At 40.1% G+C, this 24,011-nt stretch overlaps 1 protein-coding gene across 1 annotated transcript in view; it reads left to right on the plus strand.

Moving 5' to 3' along the window:
- Positions 1-24,011, plus strand: part of ITGBL1 (integrin subunit beta like 1) — a 204,924-nt gene that overhangs the window by 101,127 nt on the left and 79,786 nt on the right. Inside the window, exon 7 of the mRNA XM_005668526.3 lies at positions 8,178-8,324. Within this exon, the coding sequence (XP_005668583.2) occupies positions 8,178-8,324 (147 nt within the window). The remainder of the gene's footprint in view (positions 1-8,177; positions 8,325-24,011) is intronic.

The following is a 24,011-nucleotide window of genomic DNA, read 5'->3' on the forward strand; positions in this document are numbered from 1 at the left end:
TTATGACTTGGAGAAACCGAGGTTCCTGTGATTCCATAAGCTGCTTGAAGGCTCCACCACTAAGAGACAGATTCAAAATGTTAACAAGGTCTCTGGATCTGAAGAATTTGAAAGCTTCTTTCTTTACTGAATAAGTCTTTGTTTACATGTCAATCAAACATAACATTTACTGAGCGCTAACTATGCCCCAGGCACTATCTGAGATAGTAGGGCATAAAAATATAAAAAGCCTAGGCTTTGCCCTCAAGAAGTTTACTGTTTAGCAAACAAAACTGCCATGTAAACATATAAAGGCAATAAGACCCTATGGTGTGGGAGATTTGGCATATTCATGCATTTATTAACTTATACTGGGACTTACCGGGGAATACAACAGGTAAAATCCCTCTCCTTGTGGTGTTTATATCCTGCTGGGGTTGGGCTGGAGAGAATCAGCCAACCAACAAACAAGATGTAGAGTGAGTCAGTGCTATATATTTTGACTATAGGTGGGTGCCATATATATGCCATAGTGCTAGACTGAAATGAGCAGAGAAGAGGGTTGAGAATGTTGGGGGCATGGGCTTGTTGACACTTTCATTTAGGGGTGAGGCCCTTCCCAGAGCTGGTGACGTATGGCTTATGTCCTGGGATGCTTTTGGTGACTGCACATATAATTCTGCCCTAAAGGGTAGGCTTGCAGGTCAAAAGGGATGAGATAGACGTTCCGGGCAGAGAGGAAAGAGGCAGACGGTCCATGCAGGGGCCTGGACTTGGTTTGGTTATTACCAGAATGTTCAAGTAACAGAGGGGAAAGCTAGCAAGAAATAAGGACTGGAGGAATTTTTACCTGATTTACAATGTTATGCCAATTTCTGTGGTACAGCAAAGTGACCCAGTCATACAGAAGGATTTTTTTTAACATACGGTGTATACACTTTCTTGTTAACCCCTGAGCCTGATCTTGATCCTGATTTGGGAGTGTAGTTGAAAAATTCAGAATTTTCAGAATGTCGTTGAAAAATTCAACATGTCGTTTGGAATGGCAAAATTCAAAAAGGCTAATTTGGGGCCCCAGGAGCTGGTTCATCCCACAGTGAGGAGTAGGGCCATGGGGTGGGGGTGGGGGGGCGTTGACATTTCGGTTGACCCTGAGGTCCTTTTATAAGCCCACAACTCCCGATGCGTGTTGTTTAGGCTTCGAGTTGCTACCACAGGTGGGGCACGCGAAGGCCATTAGGGAGTCTCCTTGGCATCTGAAAGGCTCCCCCTCATTTATTCCCTCCCTCCTTCCTGCTGCCCTCTTTTGTTCTTTCTCGCGTCTTCCATTCTTCCCTGTCCTGGGAGATTCCAGAGGAAGTTGAGTGATGGGGCAGTTATGGTGTTGCAGTTGTTGGGTTCTTCATGGGAAGGGTTTAGGAGAGAATTGGTGTGTCGTCTCCTTGTCGTGCATGTAGACAGGTCGGGGGGGGAGAAGTGAGGTGGGTAATAACACAGGTTGTGGTTTGCACAATAAGACATCAGGCTGGAATGGTGTTTCTGTTATTTATTTGTTGAAGTGAACTGCATGTGACCAGTTCTCCGCAGCCTGCCTCTCAGTCTTAAAATGAGAAGTTTTCAGAAAGAAGCAGCTCACATTAACAGAGACCCTGAGCTAGTAGACACCTATCAAGTTCGTTCACACACCTCATCCCATTTTATGTTCACACTGATGCAGAGAGGGAGACACTGCTCTCTCCATTTTCACAGAAGAGGGAACAGGTTTAAAGAAATTAAGCCACTTGACAAAGTTCACACTGCCCTGAAATGTCATCTGAAAACACAGGCAGCCTACATACTCATGTAATTTAATCTTCAAGCGATGCATATAAAATTCTTCAGTTTCACTTTATTTTGGTAAAATAAAGTTTAGTAGAATCTGTCCTCTGGATGCTCAAACGTCTCATCAGACTAAGGTTCTCTGGAAGTTACTATGATCTGGGGCAGACATCCATTTTTGGAGTATTTTTTCATTCTTACTACATCTGTAGATTTCCTTGTATTTTGCTTTGTGAATTATCAGTCTTCACAATTTTCCTAATTGCCCGTGCACCAAGGAAGGGAGCCAATGCCGTTGATTGTTGAGTGCCTTAATACCTCAGTGATAGGAGACGAATGTACCCCAAGTATGTGGCTATTCTCTAGTGATTTATGCCAGGCTGGTGTGTAATGAGCCTGAGATGAGTGCAGCTTTATTTTTAGCTCTCATTCTTGTCAACCTGCTGATCTTATTTAAGTCCCGGAGAAATCTCCATTGGATTATAGTTGGCTCATTTAATTGACCTTCTCATTGTATTCATTCATTCATTCCCACTCTAGCTGTTCATCTAATCACTAATACACCAAAATGTAAATATGTTGTGCCTCATGCATCATGAGTACAGGGGATAGGATGCAAATTTGAAAACGTGATACTTGCTCCCAAATAAATTAGTTGTATTTATACCTTCTTTCATCCCTAAGTGGTATTCATCCAGGAACTCTGAATTGCATGCTCATGAATTCATCCACACACTAGCATGGCTTCTGTACCCACAAAGACACACACACACACACACACCCTCAAAGATGATGCTATTGACAAAACTGGGTTTAAAATGACAGGAACGTGACCACCCATCTTGAAATAGACCAACTGCTCTGTCACTTCAGTTCTCTGAGCTGCTCCACTGAATCAACTTCCCGATTCTGAAATAAGTCCTTCCTTCCTGATGGCTGCTCACCACTCTGATCATTTTCCCAAATCCCTTAATTGGAAAAATATGCTGCAGTGTGACGTCCATACTCCTTCAGCTTGTCCCGGCCTATGAACATGATGAAAATATAAGGTGAGTCCTGGCTGAGGATTCCCTTCGTTTGGAAAATGGCATTGTTTGGTAGAAACATATTATGTGGGGGGATTTGTCATTGGGGATTACCAACACGTTAAGGAAAGACAGTGAAGGAAGGAATTACCTCCATTCAGTTTGCATTGTCTTGAAAAGGAAATTCATCTATCCAATGGATTAAAAAAAAAAATAGATCTAATTTGTTTCCCCAACTTTTTTCTGTGGATGGTCTTCATATTACTTTGTAAGAAGCTACTTATAAAAATCAGATTCCAGTTCATGAGCATTTTTGATTGTTTCAAAAGAGGGAGACATCCTCTATGGAAGAAGAGTATTCTTCTGGAGTGGATGGAGCTATATTTGTCCTGGACTGATGTCTCTGAGATCAGATTGCATAATGTAAAAAGCAGGGTGATTACAAGGAAAACAATGTTTCTGCATCTGCACCCTCTCCTCTAATGGCCTCAGAGTGTTCGTAGCTCTTAGCTGTTCAGCACGGCTCTGATGCCTCCTGACTGTGTGGGTGTCAGCTCCCTGCTATTGTGATGCAGATCGGGCTGTGGTCTCTTTTACATACAAAACTGTTGTCCTGTGTGTGTGTGTGTTTAATGAATACTCATAGGTCTTTTGAAAGCAGTGGAGAGGACACATAGGTGGATGATCCGTGTGTTTGCCACATGTTTGCTCTCAGGAATAAACAGTAACTTTCTGTATCTTTCACCTCCATGTTGTTGATCCACTGCCTACAGCGTTGAAAGGAATCCTTGTTAGAATCAAAGAAATGAACTCCTGCAGGTAAAAAGAGGTGTATACAGACACACCTAGAGGTGACAAACTAGCATTGAAGCATTTCAGATCAGTGTGGTAAAAATCCATTTCTTCTAGATCTTTCTTATAAAGTAAGAGGAAGCCCAGAAGTGGTGCCACATTTAGATGAAGGACCCTGATCTCCTAATTTCTTCATTTATGCCTTTTTCACTCTTTGTTTATGAAAGACCCTGATATAGTAGGGTATGGCAGTCTAAAGGATTTTCATGCTAAATAGATCTTATTTCTAAACTCTACTTTATAAATCAGAGCCAAGCATTTTCATCTTCATTTTATCACTGTGAAATGATTCCCCCTCTCTCTCTTTGGCATAACTTTTATGCTGGAATTGAGAAACTAGTAAACCCCAGAGGAGAAATCTATAATTTCAGCTTTTGATTTCCTATCTTTTCTGAAAGGTTAAATACCTACTTCAGAATCTGGTATCGATACCTTGCATATCTAACTGTTTTCCTAACCCCTCCCATGAAATATAAAGGATTTTGCAGAAAAATGTTTCATTTGAAGTGGGATCCATAGCATATTTTTTGACAGTATGTGAATCCGAGTTATTGAAAGATGTAGACTCTGATTTTTATTACTGTGAAAGCAAAGTTATATAAATGTTGTAACTTGTCAGATTAATCTCTGATCAGCATTTAGATTAGGCAGTACCACTGTCCTTACTATTTTTCATCATGCTCGACTACAGCTATTTAAAGCTTTTCTCTATTGCTTTTACATTTTCTTCTTCCATGATCTTCTGGGGGTATTTGATTTACATAGTTCTACTTTCCTGAAACAATGAAACCTTCAAAAAAAAAAATTCTGAATGCCACTGTTTCATCATTGAAGCTGGTGTCCCAAATCCACTGCCTCTCAGGAATTTCTTTCATTACAGATGGTTTACTTATATTTTCATAATCCTTCTTTCCTCCACTTGAACTTGTTCAACTGACGTTGGCGAAGTGTAGTGGACACATAGGTGGGTGATCTTTAGGAGAAGCATGAGCCATCCTGACCTGGGCAGTGTTCTCCCACTCCTGTTAGAGGCAAAACCTTTCATCCCAAGGCAATCACAACAATGACACAATCTCATCAGTTCTTTCTGGGTGTACACAATCGACCACAGCTGGGTTTTTTACTGGGTCTTTTGTTTAGATGGAGTAGGGGCTGGGGTACACGTCTGAGGCCAAAAGCACAGAAGCTTAGGGATCATCACACACCTGGTAACAGAGATGACACATTTTATATCTTCTTCCTAGCTTAATTTGGAGTTGGCGATGCCAGGAGGTGATGCATTCATTCATAGGAATAATCCTTGAGAATGTTCATGATGCTGCATTAAATGCACAGGAAATAGAGGTGACAACCTCACGGGCCACATTTCCCTCCTAGAGTTTGCAGAAGAGCACGGAAATGGCAAAGAGGTGGAAAGTGTAGCTGCATAACATTAGCGGGGAAAGCACAGAGATTAAAGCCAGGGAGGGAATGAGAGCAAGAAGGAAACAGACAGCGAGAACGTGAGGGCATAAAGGTGAAAGACTTTCCGAGATTTCTTCTAAGTCTACAGCATCTGCACATTTTTCAAAGTTTCTTAAAGCACCACAGGTAATCCAACTTCCTTTGCTATTAACTAGACCAGTTTTTAATTCTAAAAATTTCTATTGATAGCTTCTAACCATCTTCACAGATTTGTTTTATGCCACCACATTTTTTTTTTCTTTTTATGACGGCACCTGCAGCATATGGAAGTTCCTGGGCTAGAGGTCTAATTGGAACTGCAGCGTCAGGTGCATGCCACAGCCACAAAACACCAGATTAGAGTTGTAGTCTGCTGAGCCACAAGGGGAACTCCAAGCACACTTTTTTGTTTTTTTTTTTTTAAATGTTGACATGTGATTGAACCTCAGATAGAGAATAATGACTGTTCTTAAACCATCTGTCACTCTTGAGAACTTTCTCCCTTTAGTCACCATCGCTCTCCATACAGGCTTCTGCTTTATTCTATATTCTAAAGGACCAGGAGCCTTACTGCCTATGGATTCCAGGCACCTGCAGCACAGGTGGTGTCCTCCTAGGTTATTAAGGATTTCCTGGCATCCTTACTCACTAGATGCTTTGTTCTAACTTTCACAGCTCTTTTGAACTTTCAAGAGTACATTGTTTTTCCCCTTTCAATCTAACTCTGTTTTTCAATTTTACTGTCAAAGTGTCAACTCATCTTGCACAAAAGGCATTGTGTTCTGTACTTCATCCTGCATCCTCGTGGCACATCTAACTGCCCTTGAAATGAAACCTCTTGTCTCCAAGAATTTCAAAGCCACTGGCTCCCTTAAAACAGCAGGATTGATTGTACTTTAAACATTAGAGTTTTTTTTATCAGATTTACAGTGTCATGTCAGTTTCTGCTGCATAGCACAGTGACCCAGTAATATATATATATATATATATATATATATATATATATATTCTTTTTCTCATATTATCTTCCATCATGGTCTATCCCAAGAGACTGGATACAGTTCCCTGTGCTGCACAGTAGAACCTCATTGCTTATCCCTTCTAAATGTAATAGTTTGCATCTACCACCCCCAAACTCCCCATCCATCCCACTCCCTCCTCGCTTCCCATTGGCAACCTCACTGTTATTGATCTGTGCATTTGTAGTATAGCTATGTTTGCAAATTCTGCTTTAATTTACATGGGGATTAGGAAGATGGGTAGGAACTTCTTCAGCTAGGATGAATTGGGCAAAATCCAAGGAACTCGACAACCTCTGAGATATAAGCTATTTGAAGAAAAATTCTCATCTTTGACGGTATGCATGATCATAGTCACACGTCATACGAATTTATGAACAATCAATTTTCTTCCTTTAAAATGGTGAGCTCTAAGGCAAAGTGTTAATAGGAACAGCAATTTGTTGTGTAGATTCTGTTACAGAGTAGGTGCTCAATAAATGTATGTTGAACTGAATTTAGTGTTAAGTGAGAGATTTGGATTCAGTGATTCCTGAGCTTATCCTGCTTTGCCCTGTAATTTTGTGATGTGTTTCATGAAGAACCAGGTTTATGGTTGGTGAAAAGCTTCCTCATATGTGGATTGTCCAGTTCTTCAAGTTCAGAAGATGGACATCTGCCCACAAGCCTCGTGGCATATCAATAAAACAGGCTGGTCTTCACTGAAGGCCAGTTTCCATGCTGGCCATATATACATCCATATATATGTATGTATCAGTACACACTCACCTACACACACACATATATATACACATACATACATATATATATATATACATATACACACACTGATGTGTATATATGTATTTCTATCTGTATGTCATATGAGATACATATTGATATCAGATGCCAAAGACAAAATAAAATAAATATTCATCCATTAGCATTATACCTGATTTCCCTAAAGAAAGTATAATTCCACTTCCTTTAAAATCCTTCCTGCATTTTTTTTAGAAATTATAGGAATCTATTTTCTGTCTGTAATAAGGCGTATCTGAGTGGTTTCTAAGAGTTAGGAAAAGCTCGTCTGTGTTACCTGATTTCCTTTCTATTCCTACTTGGTTACATGTGGGCTCAGATGAACAAAAATAATGGTAGGCTGCTTTCATGTAGGATTTTATGATACAGCTCGCTTTTAAGTAGCATGTTAAGATTTAGTATGTACTTGCTGGTTAATGCCGATGATGTATTATTATTCCATTTAACAATGAAGAAACTAGCCTCAGAGTGGTTGTCATTTGACCAGCCCTAACCTGCAGGGAACAGGGTCCGATTGACCCCACTGACCTGATGGGAATCCTGGGCTACTTTTTGCTGTACTGTATCACTGCTTATCGCAGCTCTTTACAGGCTGTGTGTCCATGTGGAAAGAAATTTCCTACCTTTTCTGCTCTCTTTTGCGTATATGCAGTGTGTCTTTAAGGATTGCAAATTCCACACAGGCTACTGGTTTTGAGCGAAGGGTCTGTCGGCCAAGTGTAGTGTGTAGCAAAAAAGGCAATGAAAATAAAGTGTGGAACATCCCAAAAGCGAAGGCCCTGTTTCACAGCAAATAGTTTGCCGTTTCCGTAGGCTCTCCTCCACATGGCTCAATTGCCACATTCATCAAATCCTCCATTGAGGCCCCAGCAGACCTGTACAACCACACACTCTTGGATTTTGACGGAATCACGTCGATAGCCCTGTGAACCTGTTTATCGCATCTGGAGTTGTTGCTTTTCTTTACCCTTCATGATCCATCAATATAGATCCGGTATTTAGGGACATTGAGAGAAGAAGGCTGTTGCCTTAATGTTTTATATTGTGTTAATCGCGAGCCTGAGTCACTTGTGACATTCACTGTTGAAATGAAAGCTAATTCTGACCTCAGTGTATTTTTTCTCATATACATGTGAATATGTGCACGTGTATATGTGTGTAGACACATGCAGATGATAATATGTGATTCACGTGTGTATGGAATGTATTCGGTAACAGGTGTATTGTTACTCTCCTTGCAAAGGTCATGGCCAGTGTAACTGCGGAAGGTGTGACTGCAAAGTGGGCTGGTATGGGAAAAAGTGTGAGCATCCACGTTCCTGCCCGCTGACGGCCGAGGAGAGCCTCAAGAAGTGCCAAGGAAGTTCTGCGCTGCCTTGCTCGGGGAGGGGTAAGTGAGGCGTGAGGTGGGTGATGCCCACCGCCTTTGAATCCTGTGCATTGAATGAATTCAGGTCACATGAATCTTATTTAAGAGGTAGGCGAGATTCTGGAAGGAGCGAAAATTAGTCTTTTCAGAACTAATAACGAATGACTCTAGTATTCACGAGAGAAAGCAAATGGAGAGATAAAAGCTTTCTCCTTCTCTGTCTTAAACACACACACACACACACACACACACACACACACACACACACACACACACACACACACTCTCACCCTATCAGTCTACTTCAGCTTTGAGGTCTGCAATTTCTATTCAGTTCAATGCTACATTAAAAAAAAAAAAGCGTGGATACCTGCTCAAAGCTTTCCAAATAAGACCATCTAATTGTCCACTGACATTTCTGAAACCTAATAACATCCTCTCGGGTCGTACCGTTGGCTTTTGAAAAAGCACTGTATAAACAGAGAGCTCGGAATAAGCTTTTCTTGTTTCAGAAGGCACATAGCCTCAGGTGTGTTCTTGGTACAAATTGGAGGAGAAGGAAGAATTCATCTGGAGGAAAGCTGGTTTCATTCTTTTTGATTTATCAAAATAAGAAATACAGTCTCACGTCTCACATGAAAATGGCAAAGTTAATGTGAAATATGCTTTCGGAGGGAACTGGTGATTGAAGTTATGACAAATTTTGTTGGTGAAAGAGGAAAAGGAGAGAGACTTCCTTCACCTAAATGGTAGATCAGAAATTTAATTTTATGATGCAGGGGAGGTTTTTTGAAAAATGAATTTTTAAATTGAAGATATAGTTCAAATGTCATAAAATTCACTGGTTTAAAGTGTACAATTTAGTGGGGGTTTTTTTTTTGTATCCTCACAGAATTATCCAACTAGCACCACTGCCTTATTCCAGAACATTCTGTCGCCACAAAAAGAACCCTGGTGCCCCTCCCCGGTCAGTCCTCATTGTCTTCTCCACCCAGCCCTAGAAACCATGGCTCTGCTTCCTGCTCTGTAGATTTGCCTAATCTGCAGATTTCATATAATGGGAATCATGAAATACGTATTCTTTTTGCTTCTGGCTTTTTTCACTTAGTGCAATAATGTTTCCAACGTAACATTTCAGTCCTTCATTTTATGGCTGGGTGATGTTCATTCGTATGGATGTACCACAGTCATTTATCCATTTCATCTGTCAGTGACCCCTTGGGGTTGTTTCTGCTTTTTGGCCATTGTGAGTAAGGTCCTATGAATATTTACGTACAAGTTACTGTGTGGACTTTTTTTTTTTTTTTGCTTTTTAGGGCCACACTTGTGGCATATGGAAGTTCCCAGGCGAAGGGTCGAATCAGAGCTGCAGCTGCTGGCCTATCCCACAGCCAGAACAACTCAGGATCCTTAACCCACTGAGCAAAGCCAGGGCTCGAATCCAAATCCTCATGGATACTAGTCGGGTTCGTAACCTGATGAGCCGCAATGGGAACTGCTGGACGTGCTTTTTTAATTTCTCTCTGCTCTCTACCTACGGGTGAAGTTGCTGGTTATATGTTACCTCTGTTCAACTTTTGGAGGGACCACAACACTGTCATTTTACATTTCCTCCCCCAGTGTGTGAAGGTTGCAATTTCTTTACATCCTTACCAGTATTTTTATCATATGTCTTTTTCATCACTTATGGTTTTCTTTGGGTGGAAAATCCCCAAAATCTCCAAGATTGTTACTTTATTTTATTTTTATTTTTGTCTTTTTGCCTTTTCTAGGGCCGCTTCTGTGGCATATGGAGGTTCCCAGGCTAGGGGTCGAATCAGAGCTGTAGCTGCCGGCCCACGCCAGAGCCAAGCAATGCGGGATCCGAGGCTCGTCTGCAACCTACACCACAGATCACAGCAACACCGGATCCTTAACCCACTGAGCAAGGCCAGGGATCGAACCCGCAACCTCATGGTTCCTAGTTAACCACTGTGCATCAAGATTGTTTGTAACAATGTATTTTTCCAGACTTTGATATTCATCCCTAATGATTATACAGAGGAAGATAGGCTATGGATAGAAGGAATTTTTAATTTCAGAAGCATTTCTGAATTGCCACATCTTTCACTAATAATTTCAGGTAGGAACCACTGTTCTACCAGCGTTAATAAAATATTGTGGCTATAGGGCTTGAATAAGCCTATTATGCTCTTAAAATAATGAAGACCAAAAATCAGTATTCCTTAGACTATAGTTATTTATTTATTGCTAAAAATAAATTATATAACGGAAAACTCAGAAAAAGCATATAAAATTTCTCTCAAACATAGAAAATGACTTTAAGTACGTATACGTATATAAGTATATATGTATGTGTTTATACATATACATATATTTCATTTGTCTCAAAATTTTAATGCAAGAGAATTATGTATGGACTTTATATATCCATGTTTAATAAACTCTGACAAACACATATGTATCTCCTAACCTTTCTAGAGATTCAGTAAGTTATTTAGCTACCATTTTTAAGCAGTAGTGTATATTTAAGATTTATTTTATTAAAAAGTTGCTATGGATAGGATTATACACACACACACACGCACACACACACATATAGTAATTCATTCAAGCTTTTGAAGCACTTTGCAGATTTGGTATCAGCTTCTCTAGTTTCCTCACGTAGGAATGGAGGTATTGATGAGTGAAGTGGCTTTCCAGGGAACCATAACAAAATATCAGAATTCTGAGAATGAAGGCCAAGGATTTACGACCCGCAGTCCAGTGCTTGGACCAATGGACAGAAACTCTTCCTTTCTCATAGGGCTACATTTGCAAACACAGGGCACTGGAGGTTTTTAAGCAAATGGCCAATATGAAAACTTCCAAAGGATTAGTTTTGCAATTTATGAATGACAGCTGCAGCTGTGGTTACATGAGTGAGGAAAGCAATTACAAGGCTCATCGGTTCTCCAGCCGAGAGCTTCAGCAGCTGGCCAGCTGGGGCCAAGGGAAGAAACAATTCTCCTGGTAGAATTAAATTAGGTTCCTTGCTTGTGTTGGTGATGACTAAGTGTGATCATTATGTCTTAGAGGTAGGAGAACAATTTAGTTGATCTCTTAAATTTTCTGTTAATCCTGTGATTCCTTGATCCTTCATTTAGTTAGATGACTCTCAGAGAGTCAATATGAATGTACAGTGATTCATCCTAATTTCTGCTCCTGGCGTTGGTGGGGGAGGCAGCTTTCTCAATTCTCGTATCAGTATTCTGCTCGAAAACTTAAAATGGCTTGTGATGGGCTAAACATGAAGCTCTTCTTGACTTAAAAATACATTTTTGTCATTATTGAGCTTTTTCTGAGAATGTGTCTGGCTTTGGCCAGAAAAGGTGAGCAAAAGGGATGTGTGTCACTTTGGAGCAGAGGTCTAAGAGGCGCTGAGAGATTTGCCATTCTCCCTTTTTCCCTGGCATGGAGATTTGCAGTGTTCGAAATGATGGCTGATCCGTTACCTGGGTCTCTGAATGAGGCTGATCCGCAGGAACCTCTGCTGACCCACCCAGGATCTGTAACACAAGTAAGAAGTAAACCTTTGTTGTGTTAAGAAGCTGAGATGTGGGGAGTTCCGGTCACATCTCATGAGGATGTAGGTTCGATCCCTGGCCCTCAGTGGGTTAAGGATCCAGCTTTGCTGTGGCTGTGGTGTAGGCCAGCAGCTGCAGCTCTGATTCAGCCCCTAGCCTGGGAACCTCCAGATGCCACGGGTGTGGCCCTGAAAAGCAAGAGAAAAAAAAAAAAAGAAGCTGGGATGTAGTGGTTACTCATACTGTCTTCCAAATACAAAATTTAGGGAATGCAGCGAGAGCAAAGCAAACAAACAGGAAAATGCAAATTCAAAGCGGTAAGCATAAAAACCATTGAGGTTTACAACTTTATATGTATAATTTATTGGTATCACTAAATTAAAATAAATATAATTATCTATATATTTTACCAATGATATTTATACTATTCTATCAACAGCATTTATATGCTCTTATTCAATAAGTAAAATACTAAGAACATGGAATGCATTATTTTTTTATTTGGCCACAGCCACAGCGTGAGGAAGTTCCTGAGCTAGGGATCGAATCTGTCCCACAGTAGCGACCCAAGCCACTACAGTGACAATGCTGGATCCTTAACCTTCTGTGCCACTAGGAAACTCCCTGCATTATCTTTTTTAGTATTCTGGAAACACAGTGAGGTAGAAAGAGGTATAATTATTCTTCTTTTCGCGGAAAAAGCAATTTGAAATTTGAACAGTTTGCCATTCTACTCAGTAAGTGCCAGAGATGCAGATTTTCATACAAACTTTTAATACAGGCCCTCTGACTCCCGAGCTCTCATTTTAGGTAATTTATTGACATGCTAATTTATTAACATGTTCTCTTAATATGCCAATTTTCTGAACAACTCGTAATGAATATCTTTTCTGGTGATAAATATTCTTCTGCAAAATTATTGATGTGGCTGCATAGTATTCCATAATATGGTTGTAGAAAAAGAGTTTAATGAGCCCTCTTTTATTAGACTTCTAGCTTACCTCTTATTTTATTCAAGTTATACATTTCATAATTTACATTCGAGTAGCAGAATATTTGCATAAAGCCTAAGTATTAGTTCTTAGATGTAGATTGCATAGGTCCAAATGAATAAAAATCTATTAAGACTTTGCAATTAAAAAAATTGCTCCTACAACTTATATTCTCTAGAAAAATTGTGTCAGTAAACCCTGCTACCAGGAGTGGAAGAGGATTCCCTTCACCCACCGGCAGTGACAATTTCTATAATCAGTTCACTTTTCTTGATATATTTTGCTCTTAGTGCTATAAACTTTTACCATTTACCAAACTCCTTTCATCGACTTCTGTAATCATCCAAACAAGTGATTTATCTGCACGCATTAATATTCAGAGGCTTGCGTCTGCAGTATGCGCCTGCTTTGATCATCATTTGTCCTTGTGTCTAAGTCATCTTTTTGTTTGGCACTGCCGTCCCGTGTGCTTTTGTTGTCTGTCCTCTTGTGCCCTTTGGTTTTCTTTCATCAGACTTGTTCTAAGAGATATTGCATATGTTTCGGTCCTTCAGCGCATATAACCATACACCCCCACAATAAGTGTGGTGAGGAAGAAGAATGAGAAATTGAAGATAATTATTTAATTTTGTAGGCTCCAGAAGATCGAGAGCATGTCCTCATGTTTATCAATTAATGTGCTTTAATTAATGAATTAAGTTGCTTTCGTTCCCTCATCTAAGAACGTACTTTCAAAGAATGATCACATGCCAAATTCCCACCATCTGGAGATTTTTCCATTTAAAGCCACAATTTATTTCTCCGTTTCACTGTCAAAACACATCTCTAAATTCTAGTGCTTTTATTAATCAGAGAAGTTTTCTATGTTGCGTGTGTTTTTTTAACCTGTGTGGGGTTTTATTTATTTATTTTTTTTTTACTCTGTGATTTTTGGACAACTAAACCATTTTTCTTATTCATGTCTACAGAGGTTCAGTTATTATTTGGGAACAGGAAAATTTTTTTTAATTGAAAATCCTCTTTTTTATTTTGGGGGGAAGTTTTTTTTAGTAAATTTTTTATCAGCTTTATCGAGGTGCAGTTGTATACAAAAAACTGCGTGTATTTAATGCATACAATTTAATGTATTTGATGTATACAATTTGATGAATTCGAACTGATGATGCTGTCAGCACAATCAAGGGGATAAATATATCCATTATCTCCAAAAATGTCCTTCTGTCCCTTTGCCTGTGTGTGTGCGTGCGAGCGCGCATGCGTGTGTGTGTGTGTGTGTGTGTGTGTGTGTGTTACAAATGCTTAATATGAGAGCTGTCTAAACTAGTCAAACTTATGGAAGCAGAAAACAGAATGGTGGTTGCCAGGGATGGAGGGAGGAGGAAACAGGAGAAGTTGTTATTCAGTGGGGCTACCTTTCAGTTGTACTAGATGAGTAAGTTCTAGAGATCTGCTCTACCACAGGGTGCCTTAGAGTTAATTCTTTTACTTTTTTTATGGTTTTGTGGGCTGAACAAATTGTGGAGAGGGTAGCTCTCCAAACCTTTTAAATTAAGTACTGCACCACCTAGTGTGATTTGGAATCTATTTTTAAAGTCCCCCACGGCCTAATTAGATGTCTTATTGTAAGTTAACCGAGGTGGGAAAGGGAGAGCATTCTCACGTGACAGGGAACCCAGGATGCTCTTCCAGTGGTACCTCGAGGAGCGTGGGATTCAGATCTCCCCCATGTGTTTGGATAGGTTGGTGCCCTTCAGCTGTCAGTGCTGGAGAATTGGCAATAGTCATGCGCTGAATTAGGACCTTTCCAACACAGTTGCTAAGGACCACAGCCAAAGAAGATGAAGAAGGAGTTCCCGTTGTGGCTCAGTGGCTAACGAATCCAACTAGGAACCATGAGATTGCGGGTTCGATCCCTGGCCTCGCTCAGTGGGTTAAGGATCCGGCGTTGCTGTGAGCTGTGGTGTAGGTCACAGATATGGCTGGGATCTGGCATTGCTGTGGCTGTGGCGTAGGTCGGCGGCTACAGCTCCGATTCGACCCCTAGCCTGGGAACCTCTATATGCCACAGATGTGGCCCTGGAAAAGGCAGAAAAAAAAAAAAAAAAAAAAAAGAAGAAGAAGAAGATGAAGAAATGCCCCAGTAAGACGAACTTCTTAACTCTTCCGTATCCAGGAGGAACTGTCCTGCTTTCAGTGATGGCACGAAATGGGGATCATATCAGTGAATCGGTAAATCCTGCCGGAAGTCAAACTATTTCGTCATGTGACGGACATTAAATGATGAGGAATCAGTCTGTGCCCCCCCCCCCCCCCCGCCCAGGGAGGGTCTTCCCTGGATCACTGAGCACACCTTAAACTCACAGTGCTCTCTGTTGGGGCTTTCACATGCTCTGTTGTCATGGAATGACCCAGAAGAGGAAGATGGTATCTAGGAAGAGGCGAGCTTGGTGATTATTTGCTTTCTTTTGTGCTCAGAAAATACTCATTACAGTATCTTAAACTTTATGTGTGTTCCACAGTTCTGCAAACCTCAGGGATGTAAATGCTATTTATTATGACTTTATTAATGCTAATACAGAGACAAAAAATGTAAGCTCAAGGGAGGACTAAATATAGTGCCTTGAGCATCCTTTATGTCCTCATGATGTTGGGACTTCTGTGTGTTGGGGCATTTTCTATCCTCATGAGGAAGCTAAAGGTACAGGTGCCCAAGCTGGTGGTTGACTGCAAGGTCCTGATTAAATCCAGCATTAAATCTCCCAGTCGTATGAAGAAGCAGCATGTACTAAATTAAAGGCATAATTTGTGTACATTGAAGGAAATTGCTAAAAATCGTGGAACCAAGCCAAGAAGAGACCTCATGCAAGCTGATTATGTAGAGCCTCCTCTTTCCAGGGATAAATAATTATCGATGTGCCTTATTTCCCCTTCTTTATTTTATCTTACCTTTCCTCTCGCTGTTTTTATATTCAACGGAGCAGAAAGGAAGAGAAGAAATTCAGAAGCTGAATTTAATTATCTTATCTATTTTTTGAAAAGCTGGTAAAAAATAATTCAATGGAAAATAATAAACACAGTATTTTTTTTTTTTTTGGATAACCTGAGGATTTTCTAATCCATAGTCCTGAAAACCGTATCACTCCCAAGACAGAGGGAATATTTTTTTCGTGTTCCAGTCAGCAGTCTTGCTTAAGTGTTTTATCTACGGCAACAGAACACTTTGTGTCAAAGATAGGAATTGATCCAAATAAACAGACAATTTTTATTACATGTTGCATAATTTTCATGTGGTAAATTGAAAACCGGTGAAATTTTTTGGCTGGGAAAACTTTTTAGGAAAGGCTGCAACAAATATTGTCAAAATCCATTTGAAATGAAAATAGAGTATTGGATATGAATGCAATCCTGATTTCTTTATGTGACCTTAAAATGAAATGTGTGACAACTGTGACAATTTTGTTATTATAATTATATATTTATTTGTATTAAAACATTAAGCACATAGTGAAGGATGTACTGTGGGGCTCTAGTGGTTATTCCCTGGATTTTATTCAGTGTAAACAAGCCAACTATATATTTTTAGTGGGAAGCAATCTGTTCTTTCAGCCATAATCTTCACAGAACTATCCATTCTACAGACTTCCTTTTTAACAGGAAATCAATGAGGCAGACTGTCATTATGGTGTTGGGGCTGTAGGGTCTAATACAGGTGATCAGAACTCTATGATACCCTTCTTGAATATGTAAGAGGTCATTAAAAATGTGTAGGACTGGTCATTGTGTTCCATTTGCATAATGAATATATATGCAAATATTATATTCAGTAAAAATTAGGATGTTCAGTGTATAGTCATGCTAGAGCATATGGCCATCTTATGCATCAGAGTTTCATTAGTAATGGTGCTTATCAAACAACAGATCTTATTAGATTTATTAAATCTAATACCAAATATCTCTATGGGGGGAGGTCAGGAAACTAGGACCAAGAGGCCCACATTCTGTTTTTGTAAATAAAGTTTTATTGGAATACAACTTTGCTCATTTGTTGACATATGGCTGCTTTCTTGCTACAGGAGCTGAGGTGAATAGTTGCTGCGGAAGGTGTATGGCACACAGGTCCCGAAAGGTTTTTACTCTTTGGCCCTTTACAGAAGAAGTGTGGTGATCCCCAAGCTGTGAATTTGCGATAAGAGTGAAAATGTGGTGGGAGAGGGGACTGAGTGTTTTGAGGGTCAGAGGAGGAAAATATTGTTTTCTAAATACACCTGGGTATAAATATGGCTTCATAAAGTGAGTTAGGCTAGAATCAGGTCTGCAAGGATGAGTAGCATTAAACAAAATATTGAGTCACAAGGGAATAGCTTTTTCAGGGAACAGGCAATCAATCACTTCTGAAGATGTACAAAGAATAAGACAGTGGTGGGAGACAGTCTGGGAACAGATGTCATTCTCCCATCCCCCACTACACCCTCCCCACCGCGCACCCCCCGCCCCCTGTTATGACGGGTTTGAGCAGAAAAAGCTACTTCTTTGCTGAGTTCTTGTACTTAGAATGGTCTCACGAGAAAAGAGGGACACACATTGTAAGTACAGATTTTAAAGATACTGAAACGGTGTCATAGAAATGCCAAGATGATCCTGCTTAGGGCTCACTCCATTACATCATTGCCAAACACCAAGTTTGATGTAATTTCAGTGACCAAACCTTTCCATGAACAAGATGAGTACGTTAGCATCCTCTTTCCTGCACCTCCAATCATGTCTGTTTATCCACTGACAGCATAGGAGACAGACACAATCCTGAAATGGCTGTTTCAGTAAGAGTCACTCAAAATAGCAAAGTAGTGAAATGCAACAGTGTAGCAGCTCAGTTGGTATTGGAGGGTCGCATTATCTGTACTTACATCCACGTGTTTTAAGTGACAGAGGGACCTCATATGGCAGTGAGGCGGGATAGCGGGTTGTTGTTATGGGGTGAGGGGCTCTAGACTGAGGGTGGGCTCTGCCACTAGCTGGGGGTGTGAGCCAGCAAGTCACAGGCCAAATTGGCAGAAAAGCCATTAAGGTGACTTTGAACTTAGCTTCTTCAGGCTGCTTTTCCTTTCCTTCACTTCTCTCCGCAGTAAGTGACTTTGACTTTGTGTTCTGACTCATTTGGATCCATAGATTTTATGTTTGCTCTCAGGGGCTCCATGCCTTTTATTTATGACTCACCTTCTTAACAGACTTTGTCTCTGGTTTTGCACAGCCAACTCTACAGAGAGCCGACTGCTTTTCGAGAGAACGAGGTGACAAGCCAAGCTGTTTTCTAGACTCTGCTTTCCACCAAGTGACTGTTTTGGGTACAGACTAATATATTCCTCAGTCACGGCACCCTTTCCTTTGGAATAGAACAGTTGAGATGGATGAGATTTTGGTTCTCCATGAATATTTATTTCTCATGTGATGCCTTTTATTTGGAAAAGGGAGGAAAGGCAGGATTCCTTGGCTTCTTACTTAAGTTTCTAAATAATTTTGGCCTCTTTGCTGCTCAAAATACCCATGCCATGTGGATGCTTGTAAATAGTACCAAATGGCCTGGCATCATACAGTCTTGAGCCATTTAAGGTTTGAATGGTCCTAAGGATGAAACAGCAAATATTTGAGGTCATCTATACAAGGACATTAAATCATTTGCCAGGATTTCTTTCTCTAGATTTTTTTCCTAAGGCCCCGTGTTGCACAATAGTTTACTGAAGAAGCTTAAAAGGAATGTGAAAAAAAAAATTGCAAGCAGATAGAGAGTTCTTGGAGACTGGGAAGCTCTCTCACACAGCTTCATTTGATTAATTCGCTAGAAGTCTGCATATCATTAATGTTCGTGTTGAATTATGGTCACAGCCGTGAGCCAGTCACAGAAGGGATCCCCCCGAGTGTAGTTTCTTGTAATCATAGAAGAGAAGTAGCAAGACCCAAGTGGGGGTAATTCCTGCTCAGTGCTAAAATGCACTGTTCTGGATGATTCTGCGGCATAGAAAAATCCAGAGGGATTACTGGTAAATGAGATCTTGGTTGGGAGACCTGAAGCCTTGTGGCCGCACAAAGATGTGACAGGCCTGGTTCCTGCTGGCATTGTTCAACCCTGTTCCCAAGGTCACACCTTCTGTGGTTCCTGGGAGGAGTCTCGACAGGTACCAACTTCGCGTTTGGGTCCAGAGGCTCCCACACGGCTGCCAGTATTGTGCATCCTCTCTGCATCCGGGGCCTTATCCAATCAGCTCTTTCTAATCCTGGGGGCATATGCCTTGGAGGGAGCAAGAATTAAAGAGACAGTATGGCCTACGAAAACCTCACAGGGCAGATGTACTCACCCCTTTTAATGTTTGTGTGGCCCTCGAAAGTTTTGTTTTAGCTTTATGCACCCTACAAATCTGTTCTCTATAAAAACAGTGTCATTATAACGGCTGTTTCCTCTAAAATGCTGAGGGACAATTAAGATGCCAAGGGGGAGAGGAGGGGGAGTGGGATGGATGGGGCATTTGGGGTTGGTAGATGCCAACTATTACATTTAGGATAAGCAATGAGGTCCTACTGTACGGCATGGGTAACTATATCCTGTCTCTTGGGATAGAACATGGTGGAAGATAGTATGAGAAAAAGAATGTATATATTTGTATGACTGGGTCACTTTGTTGTACAGCAGAAATTGACACAACATCGTAAGTCTACTTTAATTAAAAAAAAAAAAATCAGAGTTCCTTAACCTGTGGCTCAGTAGGTTAAGAACCCGACATAGTGTCTGTGAGGATGCCAGTTCGATCCCTGGCCTTGCTCCGTGGGTTGAGGATCCGGTGTTGCCACAAGGCTGTGGTGGAGGCCACAGATGCAGCTCAGATCCTGTGTTGCTGTGGCTGTGGCATAGGCCTGCAGCTGCAGTTCTGATTCGATCCCTAGTCCAGGAACTTTCCCCCCAAAAAAAAAAAAAAAGAAAAAATAGATAAAAATTTATAAAAGATGGCACATATGAAATTGTTTTATTAACTGTAAAAATGCACATGGCGTTGTGAGGAATTGCAAGGATTTAGGTAGATGACATAGCAGATGAACTCAGAGCCATGGAATTTAATAGCGAAAACAAAAACCAATACTCATTCATCTGTTCGTTAGTTCATTTGTTCAGTCATTCAACATAAATACATTGGGTTCCTACTCTGTGCCTAGAACCAGTCTAGGTGTTCAGGATAGAATAATAAATAGGAAAACAGTGTCAGGACTCCCAGAGAGCTTGTGGTAAGTTTAGTCGGAGAGGTTAAATAAGGAAACAAATAATTTTGGATCGTGGTAGGAGAAGTAACTGAAGATAATATGATAGATAACATGAGGGAATTGGGGCTGGCTCCAGATAAGGTCATCAGAGACCCTCTCTGAGGAGTCCTATTCAGCCAGATCTGAGCATCAAAAGGGGGCCAAATGAGAAGTGAGGGAAGATGACCAGAAAAAAAAGGGGGGGGGAACCCAGCATTTTATAGGAAACTTCAGAATCAAGGGATGAAGGTTTTCTGGAAGAGATCAAAGTCAGTGGGCTTTGTTCTTTAAGAATCCGTGGCGGCTACTTAGAATTTGTTGAAAGAAGTATTTTAAAGATACCAGTGTGAGCTCCTACCTGACTTAATTTGTCTGCAAGATGGCCCAGGCCTCAGGGATTTTAAAAAGCTCCACAGCCACATTAAGAAGCGCTGGTCTGCAGAGTTGCGTAATGAACACAGTCCCGCAGCAGAAGGATGGACACTTTCTTGTCCTACTTCCCACAGAGCAAACAGGGCTTCAGGGAGCGCTTAAGAGTTGCAGAAAAATTACTGTGCTGTGGGGTCTTTCCCTAGACTCTGTTGAATAGGTGGGAAAGCAATGAGGGGGTGCGGTGGGAGGCGGGGGAGGGGATCTCTGCTCTTGGAGAAAGGGATAAAGACGTTTCCAAACAAGAAGTTCCATCAGAAGGCACAGAGATATGGGAGAATATGACATGTTTGTTCAGGGAATTGGTCCATCCCAGTTTTTGTATATCCGAGGCAGGAGTGAGACTGTATTTTTAAATAGATCCAGTATAGCTACGAAGTGTTTAGGTATGAATGCTGGGTGTATATTTCTTTCACAAAAATAGCCTTCCATGCCTCTTGATTGCCCTTAGACCTGCTTTCAGCCTTCCCAGATTGTTTTCTGAGTGCTAATCTGTGATTTTTTTTCCAACCAGAATAATTTGTATTTTAATGAAGAATTCTTAGAATTCTATGTCTAAGGATTCTTAACCTGGAGTTCATTGCAACCCTGGAGGTTTATGGTTGAGTATCAGGGCGGTAAGAACCTCTTATAATAGCTCTAATATATCATATGTACCTTTTTATATTTTTATAAAGAGAGGGGTTGTGGCTTCTTTTCCCAGATTCTAAAAGGGCTGCATGATATCAACAAAAGGTAGAAGTGACTTAGAAACCACTGCATAAAACCAAAACACTATGAGAGAGATGTCACAGCAGATTACTAAGGGACATATTTTAAGATAAGTATGCCTGAATTATACACTGTATGGCTTAGTAATCAAGTGAGTAAATCATCCAAAGATATAGAAGTACTTTGTGGTATCTAGTTGTATTTGTAACTTATGATGTAGCTTCTTTTTTCTTTATAGGTATAGTTAATGTGCAATAGTATATAAATTTCAGATGTAATTTACAATTTTAAAGATTATATTCCATTTATAGTTATTATAAAGTATTGGCTATATTTCCTGAATTGTACTACATATCCTTGTAGCTAATTTATTTTATACATTGTCATTTGTTTCTATGGGTCCCCCACTTCTATCTTGCCTCACTCCCTTCCAACCATCATATCCCTTTTGACTAAAATATGCTGCTATGCACGAAGAAATGCTCAACATCACTAATTATTAGAGAAATACAAATCAAAACCACAATGAGGTATCACTTCACACCAGTCAGAATGGCCACTATTAATAACTCTACAACTAACAACTGCTGGAGAGGGTGTGTGGAGAAAAGGGAACCTTCCTACACTGTTGGTGGGCGTGTCAATGGGTGCAACCACTATGGAGAACAGTATAGAGGTGCCTCAGAAAATTAAATATAGAACTACCATATGATTGAGCCATTCTACTCCTGGGCATGAATCTGGGCAAACCTAATTCAAAAAGATACATCCACCCCTATGTTCATAACAGCATGACTCACAACAGCCAAGACATGGAAGCAACCTAAGTGTCCATCAAGAGATGAATGGATTAAGATGTGGTACATATATATAATGGAATATTACTCATCCATAAAAAAGAATGAAATAATGCCATTTTAAGCAACATGGGTGCAACTAGAGATTCTCAAACTAAGTGAAGTAAGTCAGAAAAATAAAATACCATATGATATCACTCACATGTGGAACCTAAAATATGGCACAATTAACATATCTACAAAACAGATACAGACTCCCAGCCATAGAGAAGAGATTTGTGGTTGCCAAGTGGGAGAGGAAAAGGAGTGGGATGGGGTGGAAGTTTGGGGTTAGTAGATGCAAACTAGTACATTTAGAATAGATGAGCAATGAGGTCCTACTGTACAGCACAGGGAATTATATCCAGTCTCTTGGGATAGACCATGATGGAAGATAATATAAGAAAGGGAATATGTATGTGTGTATATAACACACACATACATATTCCCTTTCTTATATTAATATATTCCCTTATATATATATATTCCCTTATATATATATATATATTCCCTTTCTTATACACACACACACACATACACACACACACGACTGCATCACTCTTTTGTGCAGCAGAAATTGACACAACACTATCAACTATACTTTAATAAAAAAGGAATCATTTTAAAATATGCTTCTTTGAACATTGTGGTGCATATCTTCAAATTATTTTTTTTATTGTTTTTGTATGCATACCCATGAGTGGAATTCCTGGGTCATTTGGTAGTTCTCTTTTTAGTTTTTTGAGAAATATCCATATTGTTTTCCATAGTTGCTATACCAGTTTACATTCCCACCAATAAAGGATTCCCTTTTCTCCACATCCCTGCCAACACTTGTTATTTGTGGCCTTTTTGATGATGGCCATTATGACAGGTGTGAGGTGATATCTCATTGTGTTTTTAACTTGTATTTCTGCGGTGATTAATGATGTTGAGCATCTTTTTGCGTGTCTGTTGTTCATCTGTATGTGCTCTTTGGAAGAATGTCTCTTCAGTTCTTCTATCCATTTTTAATTGGGTGGTTTGTTTTTTGATGTTAAGTTGTATAAGGTGTTTATATATTTGGGATATTAATTCCTTATCAGTCATATTATTAGCAAATATTTTGTCCCATTTGGTAGGCTGTCTTGGCCTTTTTAAAAAATATTTTCACAAGATTCAAGTTTGGAATGAAAAGATGGATCAAACCCAAAACCGTTTTATTCTAAGTCATGAGAATTTGTCGCTAAAGTTTCTTATTAGGATAATTGGAAACACTGAAGAAATTGCAAGCAGAGAAAAAAAAACTCCATTCCTATTCTTCCTCTCAGAACAGAATGACATTCTATAACACTTTATTTTTTTTTTGAGGTTTTATTTATTTATTTATTTATTTTGTCTTTTTGCTATTTCTTTGGGCCACTCCTGAGGCATATGGAGGTTCCCAGGCTAGGGGTCGGGTTCTCCGGCCTACGCCAGAGCCACAGCAACGTGGGATCCGAGCCGCGTCTGCGACCTACACCACAGCTCACGGCAACGCCAGATCCTTAACCCACTGAGCAAGGGCAGGGATCGAACCCGCAACCTCATGGTTCCTAGTCGGATTCGTTAACCACTGCGCCACGACGGGAACTCCCTATAACACTTTAGATTTTAGTCTCTGCCCATGACAGGTGTCCATTCTGATTAATAAATGTTGCAATACTGAAGGCTCATAAGAGTATATAACATGCCGTTTGAGAAATAACTTGAGTATGAACAGGAGGAAATTTAATTTGTATGCTAATCAAGTTCTGTTAGGAATTTGTTTCAAGGAGCCCCATCTCATTATGTAAAAATAAAGTCTTTTATTAACATATATAAAAATTTAATGAAGAAATATAATTGGTGTTTTGCAGTTCCTCCATGGCT

This window comes from Sus scrofa, chromosome 11 (assembly GCF_000003025.6).
Source record: "Sus scrofa isolate TJ Tabasco breed Duroc chromosome 11, Sscrofa11.1, whole genome shotgun sequence".
Lineage (NCBI taxonomy): Eukaryota > Metazoa > Chordata > Mammalia > Artiodactyla > Suidae > Sus > Sus scrofa.